The 13397-nt window shown below is 40.3% G+C and overlaps 1 protein-coding gene across 7 annotated transcripts in view; it reads left to right on the forward strand.

Moving 5' to 3' along the window:
- LOC306856092 (nuclear body protein SP140-like protein) overlaps window positions 1-13397 on the forward strand; it is a 106184-nt gene that overhangs the window by 36309 nt on the left and 56478 nt on the right. For 5 of the 7 annotated variants that reach the window (XR_013782974.1, XR_013782975.1, XR_013782977.1 and 2 more), the window contains exons 3-10: window positions 2203-2377; window positions 2509-2712; window positions 2798-3019; window positions 3115-3254; window positions 3341-3409; window positions 11030-11157; window positions 11246-11354; window positions 11498-11572. Coding sequence is in view for 3 of the 7 variants with exons in the window: in XM_079395105.1 (XP_079251231.1) it covers window positions 2203-2377; window positions 2509-2712; window positions 2798-3019; window positions 3115-3254; window positions 3341-3409; window positions 11030-11157; window positions 11246-11354; window positions 11498-11572 (1122 nt within the window). In the remaining 4 variants the exon portion in view is untranslated. The remainder of the gene's footprint in view (window positions 1-2202; window positions 2378-2508; window positions 2713-2797; window positions 3020-3114; window positions 3255-3340; window positions 3410-11029; window positions 11158-11245; window positions 11355-11497; window positions 11573-13397) is intronic. The other 2 variants (XR_013782976.1, XM_079395107.1) reach the window with 1 other exon arrangement.

The following is a 13397-nucleotide window of genomic DNA, read 5'->3' on the forward strand; positions in this document are numbered from 1 at the left end:
TCTCTTTGTTTCACTAGCACATGGTCCAGTTGAATTCCTTTGTCTGTTTTGGGGGGCGCAACAGAGAAACGGCGCGCATTCTCAGGAATGTACTGATAGTTGCTAGGTCGTAAATGTCTTTGAATTTACTGCATGAAGTCAAGGGAGTATGGCGCCAATAAAGTTTAGGCTCCGGGAAGGGGGGTTCTGTTTTCTTTCGAAATGACAAAACGTGAATTTCCTGAGCTGGAATGCGGGCTTTGATCCATCCTTGCATCAGGAATGTGTTGAACCTAGATGTGTGTGTATCCTGATCAGGCATTACAGTCCCCTTATTAGTTGTCATGGTTTTTGATTAATGACTCCACCTGTTTCTGTTCTTCCTGATTACGTTCACTGTCTATAAATCCTGTGTTCTCCCCTGATTCCTTGTCCGCTATTAATGTTGTTTTGGACTCTGTGAAGCTGTTTGTTGTATTTTCTCTTGGATTCTTCATGAAATACCCGATTTGACTCTGTTTCTTCACCGTGCACTTCTTTATACCAGCTCACACATATAGGGCTGGGTTAGACATGTGCTGGTATCTGGTAATGCGATATATCACGATAATGAATGGGCACTTCAAAATACCGAGAATATTAAACATCACATATTCTGTTCTCACCATTGCGTCACTTTAGCAAAGGGTTAACAGTTAGCGAACAAAGAAAACTCCAGAAAGCAGTCTTGTGACCTTGGTGACTTTACTGGTTATTTTCAACTGTAAAACTACAAACAAAGAAGAAAATTATGTTTAAGCATTACATTTATATCTATGACATATACAGTTAAACAATACAATGTACATAGTTTCTTCACAACATTACTTTAGCTTGTATATACTATAAATATATGCATTTGTGTTAAACAAAGAGAAACCTAACGTTCCCTTAAACCGTTAGCATGTAGCATTAATTATTAAAGCAATTCGTTTCCCAGAATAAATGCAGTATCAATCAATCATTCCAACAATTAAACAACTCCTTATGGACATCAGTATGTATAAACACAAATATGGCACTTACGGACATATATATCCAAAGCTCAAACGAAGAAATCACCCACTCAAAGTACATTGCGTTTTAGACGATCTTCACTGAGAGAAAACGAAAGTAAAAAGTAAACATGTCACGAGCAGTACCCCAAACGTCCAGCAGGTGGCGGGTCAAAAACACAAAGATATATGCAACAGCACATCACATTTACCTCAGAAAATACATAGGCCTATTCAGTGACCATAAACTACGGAAGTTCTAAGCGGCCATGCATTATTATAATTTTTCTGTCTTGTTTTGTCGTTATCATGACTTAATTTACTCGTGATCTCGACATAACGATTTGTTTTGTCGTTATCACGACTTAATTTTCTCGTGATCACGACATAACGAGTTGTTTTGTCGTTATCACGACTTAATTTTCTTGTGATCTCGACATAACGAAAGTTGTTTTGTCATTATCACGACTTAATTTTCTCGTGATCTCGACATAACGAAAGTTGTTTTGTCGTTATCACGACTTAATTTTCTCGTGATCACGACATGAGTTGTTTTGTCGTTATCACGACTTAATTTTCTCGTGATCTCGACATAACGAAAGTTGTTTTGTTGTTATCACGACTTAATTTTCTTGTGATCTCGACATAACGAAAGTTGTTTTGTCGTTATCTCGACATAACGAAAGTTGTTGATCTCAATGTAAAAAAAACGTTTTCTCACGACGTAATTGTAGCTATCGTGAGAAAATCAGGGTCGCTATATTGTCTTCGACGATAAAGTTGCAGACCTGACAGCCTCCTTCTCAAGTGTCGAACACTTATGTGTAAGTCGTCAATCACTGACAGACACAGAGCTATTTCAGTTTGAGTGAGTCCCTTGATCAAAGTAAAAGCGAATACGATCATCCATGATGCTGCGATGATGCTGCTTCTATAGCATTTTCTCATGCCGAATACACAGAGAAAATTAAGTCGTGATAACGACAAAACAACTTTTGTTATGTCGAGATCACGAGAAAATTAAGTCGTATTACCATCAGATACCATCACTTTACCATGGTACCTCCACTATACTTTTTTAGAAAAGTAGTGTGTCAAAGTGTGTCAGTTCATTGTTTTGCATATTTAGGCATGAGACATCTGATCATAGTTGCATCTTCCTTTATGTCTTTCTCTCTGTTTTTGTCAGAATGTGAAAAAGATGCGTTCTCGTGAGCAGAAGGAGAAGGGCTTCTATGAGGTTCTGGACTGGTTGGAGAAAAATAGAGCTCAGTACATACATCAGTTCTGGCGCTGTGTGTTTGAAGATCATATCCTGCAGCTGTACCCAACACTGCGTATCCTCAGAAACAGTCTGCTGGATGGTCAGTGGTTTTCACTATTATCAGCTTTATGTTTTGTTATCTAGAGGCTCACACTGTGTTTCTAAGCTATGATAGAGCAAGAATGGATTCATATATATGCACAATATATTTTTATTCTTTTCTTTGCCCAGGCGTGTTCAATCTCTCTGAGAAACATCCAGATGTTGAGACACTGACAGGGAAGGAGAGTGAAGGAAAAGCAGAGAAAGGGAAGGAGAAGAGCTACAAAAGAAAGAGACATAAAGATGATAGCAGTAGTGAGGATAGTGATGATCCTGATCTTTTCTCTGCTTTCACACCCAGTCAGAAGAAACCAGCCAAAAAACCTTCATTCTGTGAGTCCCTGAACTACAGCAGATTTCTTCAGGGTTATAATTAAATAACACTGTCTGAATGCAGTAATGTGTTTTATTCCTCAAGACTCAAAAATTAACTTAAGTTTGGTGGAGGAAAGTGATCCTGAAGATTTCCAAGAGCAGGGAGGGAGAGGAGGAGGAACAGAATTTAACGAGAGAGTTGAGGAAGAGGAGGAGGAGGAGGAAGAAGAAGACATGGCAGATCTGTCTGTTTTCCAGGCTCCCTCTTTACCAGTCACCTGTGTTTCACTTACTGGGACTCTGTACAAATGCAGGTTTGCGTCAGGTACGTTATTGCACAGATTTGTGTGCAGAACTCAGTTTGTTTCTTCTGTGTCGAAGGTTTGAGTGGGAAGTCTTTATGATTATGTTGTGTTGCAGGGAGTCGTGGGAAGTGTATACGTACAGAGGAAAGATGGTTCACTCCGGACGAATTTGTAAAGCAGGAACCGACTCTCACTGATGGACACTGGAAGGAAGATATACTATGCCATGGAAAAACGCTCATCTTTTTACTCAAGGTAACAAATGGGAGACCCCCTACAAAAAGCATGAGTATTTAATATATTTATTTGTTTGTTTATGTTTGTTTGTTTATAATTTCTAGAAAGAAATCCTGTGCATTCATTGTCTTCTGTGTGAATGTGTGATATGCAGTATTCAGGAGAAAGACGTGGTGAGAAACATCTCTATCTGACATATTTAATCATAAGCAGTCATTATAAAAATAATTTTAACTTAACTAATTTAACCTAAAGTCTTAACATTCTTTTAAATGTGTACATTAATGTATAAATATTCATTAAATAATTTTCATAGAATAAAGTCGTGAAAATCATTAAACATTTTATATAACATATCTTTTTTGTTTGTTTATTTTTATGCTGTCTTTATTTTTTTAATTTTATATTTTCTGCTTAAAGAAAACTAAGCCTATTTTAGTCTAGTTATTATTTTTTGCATTGTTACATTAGTACTATGACAAAGTTATTTTTGGCAATTTCATTACCATATGCACAAAAGCAACTCCTATTCATTATTTTAATGTGGGGAAAAGAAAACTGAATTTATAATCATAATCAGTTGACATTCATGTAAGTATTAACAGATCATTATAATGTTTGTAGCAATTTATTCTGATTGAAAGGATATGCCTAATATTTGAATGTCAAATTTTCATGTTGTGATTGATTGCTAATGCTTTTATTACAGTATATGGTACTATCACAATATTGAAATTGTTGCAAAAAGTGTTGTCATAATACAGTATAACAGGTTTAATAACTTTTTTCTTATAACAAAAATAAAAGAACATTTAAATACAATAAAGCAATACACAAAAAATATATAAAGTTAAAAATTTTACACAGATGTGCAAAAGAATTATAAAGACTAACAGGTATCACTTTACAATAAGATATCATTAGTTAACCTTAATTAATGCATTAACATTCACAATGAGCAATAGATACTAAAGAAGTTATTAATCTTTGTTAAAAATTCAACTCTTAGTTCATGTTAGCTCATTAAATAACAGTTGTAACTTTTTAAAAACGTGTTATTAAATATTGGAATTACTTAAGATTAATGAATGTTTAGAAGAATTTTTAATTCATTGACAGTTTATTTTAATTAATCAATTGACTAATGTCAACTAATTAAGTTCTGATGTAAAGTGTGACCGAATAATAAACACTTTTCAAACATATCTAGGGCATGTTGTAGTACAGATTAAAATAGAAAAATAATCTAAATAATAGAAAAAATCTAATAATAAATCTAAATAATAAATCTAAATATTTAAGTATTTGGCGCTGTGATGAACACCATAGCGAATACAAAAATCTGAATGGATATTTGTTGAATTTAATTGAATATATATATGTAATTTCAACAAGTTTCAGAAACAGAAAGTAGCAGCTGCTTTGTTTCCGGGGTAATGGCTGCATTTCTGCTGTTCTGCTCTCAGAGAGTGAATGTGCGCCTTATCCACAGCATCTCTCACGCGCTCCGCCATGCGTGCTTGTTTACATCAGAGTGCGCATGTGTCTTTGACGCAGCATACAGCAGTGCTGTGCATTGTGACCAGTTGATGGGAAAAGTATTCTTAAAATGGATTCAAAATTCTGAATAATTTGTTATAAATAATTATTCTCGGTATTTTGAAGTGCCCATGATAACATCGTGCACATTCATTATGGTGATATATCACATTACCGGATACCAGCACATGTTTAATTACAGTGATAATAATCTAAAACCTATTGAAGAATATTAGGAATTACAGTACTGAGAATTTGGGAAGAAATGTGCTTAAAGTTCAAAGGGAGAGTTCACTCAAATATTCTCTCAGCTCATGCTCCACTTGTTCTGAACCTGTATTGATGAGTTTAATTCTTCTGTTTTCTTCTGTATCATTTATGGTTTTGAAAATAATGTCAAAATTAAAATAAATAAATAAAAAATCTTGGATTAGCTTAATTTTCTTGATACAATTGAATTTTTCCTCCCTTTTGCTGTGAAATAGCAAATAGACTTAGAGACGTTGTGGTTAGATTCCTATATGGGTCATTCCACTAAATCGGTGCCTTTTCCACTTAGAAAAATTTTAAAATAAAGTAAGTTTAATCAACATTTTTTAAACATCCATGAAATGAAGACACCTTAAAATGACAAGAAATTGCATTGTGCCATCTCAGGATATGTAATGTATTATTTTATTACTATTTTTCGACACAAGCTTAATTTCTAAAGCCTAATTCACGAGTTTGTGTGCCCATATAATCTTAGCATTAGTGGTAAACGGATTTGGCTTGATGTCTGCAATGGAAGGCTCAGAGAGACTATTCTACTCAAGCTCCGATAGCCCCCCTATAGACAGAAGCATAAATGAAATAAATAGGCATAAAGGGGAGATGGGGAAGTGGGGGGATGGCGAAAAAACTAACAATGGAAGTGGTAAGAGGCCATTTTTATACTCGGATATTAATTGTAAGATTAGATGTGCGTACTCCTCCCGAAATTGCGTTAATAACTTCACCAAAATTGTATTAGTCACTTAGTCGCAGAAAAAAATAAAAATACATTTTACAAAATCCACAGGCGAAGTCACGCAGTCCATGACGGACAAATCGTTAGGACATCCAAACGCTCGCCTATCATTCATCGACTTCAAATATGGCTTATCATTTGAAATATGTAAGCATTAGCAACTTTACATGGCCACTCAATCTAATGGTATAGAGAAATGTGCGCTATTCAGTGTCTGTGCGGAGTGGAAGCTGAACAGTAGCTCACTGCCGGACAGATGGAGGCTCCGGAGCCCTCCCTTACTCCTAAAATACTCTGTAATTTTTGTATTAATATTATTTTGTATTATTAGTAGACTGTCTGCTTAATATCTACTAACACTTTATTTTGATGGATCCACAAAATACAACATACTGACTATCAGAAACTTTACAAGTATATGTCAATTTATTCTACTAACCCTAAACCTAATCTAAAAGTCTACTCTGAGAGTTAGAAGTTAGCAAAGTTACTTATACTGTAGTTAGTAGAGTATCTAAAGTGGACTATCAAAATAAAGTGTAACCTAGTTGACTAATGCTTAAAATGAAAGACTACTAGTCAACCAGAAAAATCCTTAGTCGAGGGCAGCCCTACTAGATACTATAGTTTAATTAGAACTATGTGATAGTTTTCACTTATATGAGCAGCATTTTAGCTCCTCTTTTCACTGGGATTGTTTAAAATTTTGGATTCTTTAAATATTTGTCATTAAGATGACCAAAAATATACTAATTTTGTAGAATGACAACAAGTCAATTAAGAAATATATATATATATATATAGTTTTGTTTTTTTGTTTTTTTTTACTAAAGAGACATTAAAAAAGGGCTTTGTCCAAAATAAAATATAGTTGAAGTTAGAATGGAAAAACCTGGAAGGCTGTATCAAATATACTTTTTACAGTTTTTATTAAATTAACAGTATTGACACTGCATGATGGCCTCCCTCAGTCAAGCCTCATAAATAATCAAAAGTAGAGCATTACAGAAGTGAGAGAGAAACATGCTTGTGTTTTAAGTGTAGGGATCCTGGTTGAGAGATGATGTAACCTCCTAAAAGCAATGTCATTTGAATGTACATTATTTTACAAGGTTTTTTTTTTTTTTGATGAGGGTAATGGGGCTGACATGAAATCAGGGGAATGGTTTAAAAAAATCTGTAAAATTATTTAAATTTTATAGAAAACAATGCACACTTGTGCCAAAAACATTGCTTAACGATGAGACTCTATTTAAAACAATATGCAAATGCAATTTTTATATCATTTTGCAAATTAAAAATTCTGCTGAAAAATGTCTCAGGTTATGTATGTAAACCTGGTTCCCCGAAGGGAACGAGACACTGCGTCGAAAACGCTAGGGGAACGCCTTCAGTGTGACCGCGCTCTGAATCATGTGTGTAATCTGTCCAATGGAAGGGCGAGACCTCACGGGCGGGTGACGTAATCGACCAGGAAGCATAAAAGCACATGCGGTGGAACCGGCATCAGCTTCTAGGAATGAAGCAATGCCGGCAGGGATGCTGAAAGTATGGCTTAGAGACACAGCATCTCGTTCCCTTCAGGGAACCAGGGTTACATACGTAACCTGAGACGTTCCCTTCCACGAACTCGAGCTGCGTCGAAAACGCTAGGGGAACGAGATGCCCACGCCCCAGACTTCCAAGTACCTGCCCTGTGTGTATCCCTCAGGAGCACAGTGAGGGCGAGAGAAAAAGGGCCACGAATGGCTAAAGTGATCGGGCCTGCGTCCCAAAGGCCAACTTCTGAGAAGTGAGTCTTGATCCCCAAGAAGGGGGAGAGCAGAGGACTCAAGGCTATGGGATAGTATCCTGATCCACCATATAGTATAAGCTTTCTGGCCGGAGGCCTCAGCCTCTGGAGGAAACATGTACTAGGGGGTGCCTACCCACTGAGAGGCCACCGAGAAGGGTGCGGTAGGCCGATAAAGCCACCACGTAAACCTTCAGGGTGGAGTGGGTTACCCCTGCGGAGAAACGGGCCTGCAGGAACTCCAGCACTGTGAGAGGAGATCTCTCCTGACAGGAATCTCCCATGGAGAGCCATCGAGGAGAGAAATCAGGTCCGAGAACCATACTCGGCCCGGCCAGTCTCGCCAGAACTCTCGGGAGCAGAGCGATCGAGGGAAGGTGTACAGACGAAGCCTCGGCCGAGTCTGTACCATAGCATCCAGTCCCAGTGGAGCTGGATGACCCCGGGCCTCAGCCCCTGCCTCGACAGGATGTCTGCTCTCCATGGTGGTCTCTTAGGTCTGGGAGAAAGTGTTTGAGTGCTCGAAGCACGGCCAGCATTTCCAGGTAGTTGATGTGCCATGGTCTTGAGATGGCGACCACTCCACAGACCGCGGGCAGGGTGGCCACTCATGACCGCTCCCCAACCGGTGAGGGATGCATCTGTCGCTAGCATTACATGGCGACTAGGAGCTCCCAACACCAGGCCCTGAGACGAGAACCAAGGTTGTCTCCACATGTCTAAGGCATGTAGGCATCGGCACGTGACCTTGAATGCGAAGTGGGTTTCCCCTCGGGGAGAACCCCTTGGTTCTGAGCCACCACTGTAGGGGTCTCATGTACAGCAGGCCAATAGATATCACATTGGACGCAGCTGCCATCAGACCCAGCAGTTTTTGAAACAGCTTGACAGTGAGTGACCGGCCTTCTTTCACTCTCTCTACTGACGTGAGGATCGACTCGATCCCAGCAGGGGACATGCGTGCCTGCATCGTGGTCGGATCCCACACCACGCCTAGATAAGTGGTTCTCTGTACTGCAGAAAGCAAAGTTTTCTTGGCGTTCAGTCTCAACCCCAGCTTTCAAGTGCGCGAGAACGACACCTCAATGTCGAATTGCCAGTTGCTTAGAGCTAGAATCAACCAATTGTTGATGTAAAAGTGCAGGAGGAGAGTGCAAGGCCAACGGGAAGAACCCGATAATGGTAAGCTTTGCCCCAAAAGCAAACCTCAGGGACTTCCTGTGAGTGGGAAGGATGGAGACGTGGAAGTATGTGTCTTTTAGATCTAACGTGACAAACCAGTCCTCGGACTTGATCTGAGATACTTACCTGTTTGAGTTTTGAGCATCTTGAACTTCAGTCTGCTGACTGAGCGGTTCAACTGACGCAGATCTAAAAAGGGACGCAACCCTCCATCCTTCTTCTGAACAATGAACTACCGGCTGTAGAACCCGGGCTCTCCTACATGAGGAGGGACCACCTCGATGGCCTCCTTCCTCAAAAGAGTGTTTACTTCCTGTTCCATGACCAGAGCCTGCTCGGGGCCCACCAACGTGGGAATCACCCCGTTGAAAGGCGGCGGCGGAGCGCCGATTGAATACGATAGCCTTTCTCTACAGTATGCAGGGCCCCCTGAGACACATTTGACAGTAGTTTCCACGCTGCCAGATGGTCTACTAAGGGAACCAGTCTCTCGAGACTGGCCTCTGATGTACTCAGAGCTGCTGGCTCTGTGCCCTGAGGCGGAGGACCTGCAGGAGACGGCCGAACCAGGAGCTCTAGAGAGCTTCTCAGCTCCGCTACACTTCGGGGCGGAAATAACTGAGAGAAGCGCTCGCTGGAGCCATCTGCGCCCTGGAACTTTGGCAGGGTTGGCAGACTGGTCTCCCGAGGGCACTGGGGGGAGACGGACAGCCCTCATAAGTCCTGGGCCATAGCATCAGGACTGCCTCAGCTGAAGCCTCCTATTGAATGACGGTCCTCAGACCAGCGTCATTCCTAGGAAGATCAGGCTGATAGAACCAGAACCTGCAAGGCAGGACCCAATGAGACACGCTTGGCATGCTTTTTTTTTTTTATCACCTCGCCAAGTGCCTACTGAGGGAACCCGAGGGAAGCCACAGGCATATCACCCTGCAGCCCAAGACGGTTGCCCACTGAAGCGAAGCAGGGTTGAGACTGGTCAGTACTTGGATGGGAGACCTCCAGTGAAAACTAGGTTGCTGTTGGAAGAGGTGTTAGTGAGGCCAGCAGGGGGTGCTCACCCTGTGGTCTGTGTGGGTGCTAATGCCCCGGTATAGTGACGGGGACACTATACTGTCAAAAGCACTGTCTTTCGGATGAGACGTTAAACCGAGGTCCTGACTCTGTGGTCATTAAAAATCCCATGGCATTTCTCGTAAAGAGTAGGGGTGTAACCCCGGTGTCCTGGCCAAATTCCCTCTATCTGCCGTTGTCTATCATGGCCTCCTAATAATCCCCATACACTTGATTGGCTCAATAACTCGCTCTCCTCTCCACCTGTAGCTGGTGTGTGGTGAGCGCACTGGCGCCGTTGTAGTGTGGCTGCCGTCGCATCATCCAAGTGGATGCTGCACACTGGTGGTGGTTGAGGAGAGACCCCCCACATGATTGTAAAGCGCTTTGGTTGTACAGCAATACACAATAAAGCGCTATATAAATGCATCATTCATTCATTCATTCACTAGGGGGAGACGGACACCCTATCATGAGTTGTAACCCGCTCTGCCCCAGAGGGGTCTGCCCTCGTAAGCCCTGTTCCACGCATGTCAGGGCTTTTTGGCCGAGGAACTCTTAGACTTAAGAACGGTCCACAGATCCGGCTTAGCCTTAGAGGTCCCCGACCCAGAGTGTTTGACGCCACGCATTCATAATATGCTTAAGGACAAACAACACTAAATAAGACTCACAACACAGATCAACAGACACATACACAAGAGTAGCAGTTGCTGAATGACAAAAAGCTGATGCCGGTTCCACCGCACGTGCTTTTATGCTTCCTGGTAGATTACGTCACCTGCCTGTGACGTCTTGCCCTTCCATTGGACAGATTACACACGTGATTCAGAGCGCAGTCACGCTGAAGGCGTTCCCCTAGCGTTTTCGATGCAGCTCGAGTTCCTGGAAGGGAATGACAAATTATAGTGAGTGAAAAGCCAAAAACCTTACCCTTATCAGCATAAATGCTATTTAAATGATTTAAAATAGCATTTAATTTACTTTTTTAATGTGATATTGATGAAAGAATACATAGTATCGTTATGTTTTTAAATTGCAAATTTATTCGTTGTTATATTAAATCTATGTTTGATTATTTCTTAGGGACTCAAAAGGCACCAATTTCATGGAATAACACATACATTAAACCAAGTTTGTAAGATAGAAGAGCCAAATGCATTTGAGCTTATTTCTGTGACGATGATAAAATGTTGTGTCATGTCGTCCTCTGACTAGATGGCCCAGAACAATGATGACGAGTGTTACGTGTGTCGCTCTGAGGGAAAACTTGTGTGTTGTGACGAGTGTCCACGAGCTTTTCATTCACGCTGTCACCTACCAGCTTTATATGGAGATTCACCTGGGTGAGAGAGACAAACATAAAGAAAACCGTTAAATCAGCAAGTATGTATGTTGGACATTCATCCTGTATATGTGTGTGTTTGCTTGTAGGGAATGGATTTGTTCCTTGTGCATGTTAAGAAACAGTCAGCAATGGCATGACTCCAGTAACATGTCTGAACAAGAAGCTTTCAATGCCCCAGTGTCTCAATACAGATTGGTAAACACACACACACACACACACACCTTAATATAGAAGATAACCACAAACATTTAAGGTGCTCACATTTTTCAGCAGGTTTAGAAACAGAACAATTATTTATGGGCCTAATTGTGGATATGTGTGCTGTTTGTCGTCTTTAGCACTGCCACTGCCTCCTGTTATGTGTGTACAGAGAGGACACCCAGAAACTGTTTATGAAGGATCCACGCAAAATGGTGAGATCGTCTCCTTATTAGGGCCCAAGCCAGTAAGGCGCAGGGCCCTATTGTTCTTCTAAGGATTATTATTTTTTTTTATTTATTTTTTTTTTTTATTTTTTTTTTTTTTTTTTTATTTCAATCATCCGGGCACTTTTGGGGGCCTTACCGTGCCCGAAAACTCTCGAAAATTGGCACGCACATTGGAACCTGCGGCCATTAGGACGCCGCTGAGGCTGGGACCCGGGCGTGGCACAGGGGCTCTACGGCGCCCCCTGGAAAATTGTCAGAAAACTTGATGTATAGCTCACACATACTTGCACGTATTCATATGAAACTCGGTACACATATAGAACTCATTGAGCTGAACAACTTTCACGCAGCATGTCTTAGGCTCCGCCCAACAGGAAGTCGGCTATTCAGGGCTGTTTAAAAAGCGCATGCTCTGGAATTTGATATACTCCTCTGAGGATTTCCATACGATTGCCACCAAACTCGGTGAACATGATCTCAGGACATTGGGGACGCTAAATTGCGAAGATATTTTTGATATGTCGAACGGTTTGCCCGTGGCGAGGCGATGAAGTTATGGCGAAAAATGAGACCCAGGAAATGCCTAATAACGTCCACATACATTGTATGATGTAGATCAAACTTCAGTGATTTGTTCTTTGTATGATGCCGATCGGATAGATGTGACTATTATGACTGAAAGTTATAGCGCCACCAACTGGCTGCAGGAAGTGTGTCGTTTTCAAAATGCTTTGAATTCAGCATCTTATTTTTACTCGATTTGCTTCAAACTTCACCAGAATAATGTCAAAACACGGCCGATGTAAAACTGTGAAGGGAAGATTGATATCTAAAATTATGTTGCCATGGCAACGTGTCAAAGTTGAAAATTCGTTTCTGGTGATTTTGAGGCAGATAACATGTTTAGAATGTCATGAAACTCAACACACATATGAGTATTAATGATAGTTAGACACTGGAAAAAGCTCATATACGGGCGTGGAAGAGGCACTCTATAGCGCCACCTTTTGTCAAAAATGAGGGGGTTAGTTTTAGCTACAGACCCCAAACTCGGTACATAAATTGTTCTTATTAATCCGGACAACTTTCTAATTTACAGTCATTAGCTACGACCAACAGGAAGTCGGCTATATTTATTTTAATGTGGGTTTTTTTTTAAAACGGGCTGTAAACAAATTAATACTCCTCCAAGCAGAAACACGGAAATCACACCAAACATTTTTTATCATGATGCCAAAATACTGAAGATGCTAAATTGCGGACGGATTTAGGATATCTTGAACGATGATTTAATGGCAATTTATTAAAGTTACAGTAAAAAAGATCATTTCTTTTTTTTTTTTATCTTTTAAGAGCAGCTTCCAAACACTTCATAAAAAATTACTTACACAGAACAATACAGTCTGAGGATATGTGATTAATTTTATGAATTTACAATACACTATGCAGAGGAGAAAATTTGAAAACTATCAGAGAGTTAGACTTAGACTGCTTCTGAGTGAGAGATCCCTGTCAGCCTGCAGCTGAGTGAGGGGTGGGGGTGGGGTGGGGTGTGAGTGACTGTGTGAGTGACTGTGTGGATTGAGCCAGTGGGTGAGAGAGAGAAAGAGAGAGAGAGGGTCTGTTTTTTTAAATCTTTAAAAAATGCTTATAAATCATTAAAGATTTTGATAACACTTTATAATAAGGTCTCAATTCTTAACATTAGGAAATGCATTAATTAACGTGAACTAACAATGAAAAATATATTTTTACAGCATGTTAATTCTTCCATGATAGTATGAACTAACAAAGAACAATTTTTTTAAAG

This window comes from Barbus barbus (genome assembly GCF_936440315.1).
Source record: "Barbus barbus genome assembly, chromosome: 3".
Classification (NCBI taxonomy): domain Eukaryota; kingdom Metazoa; phylum Chordata; class Actinopteri; order Cypriniformes; family Cyprinidae; genus Barbus; species Barbus barbus.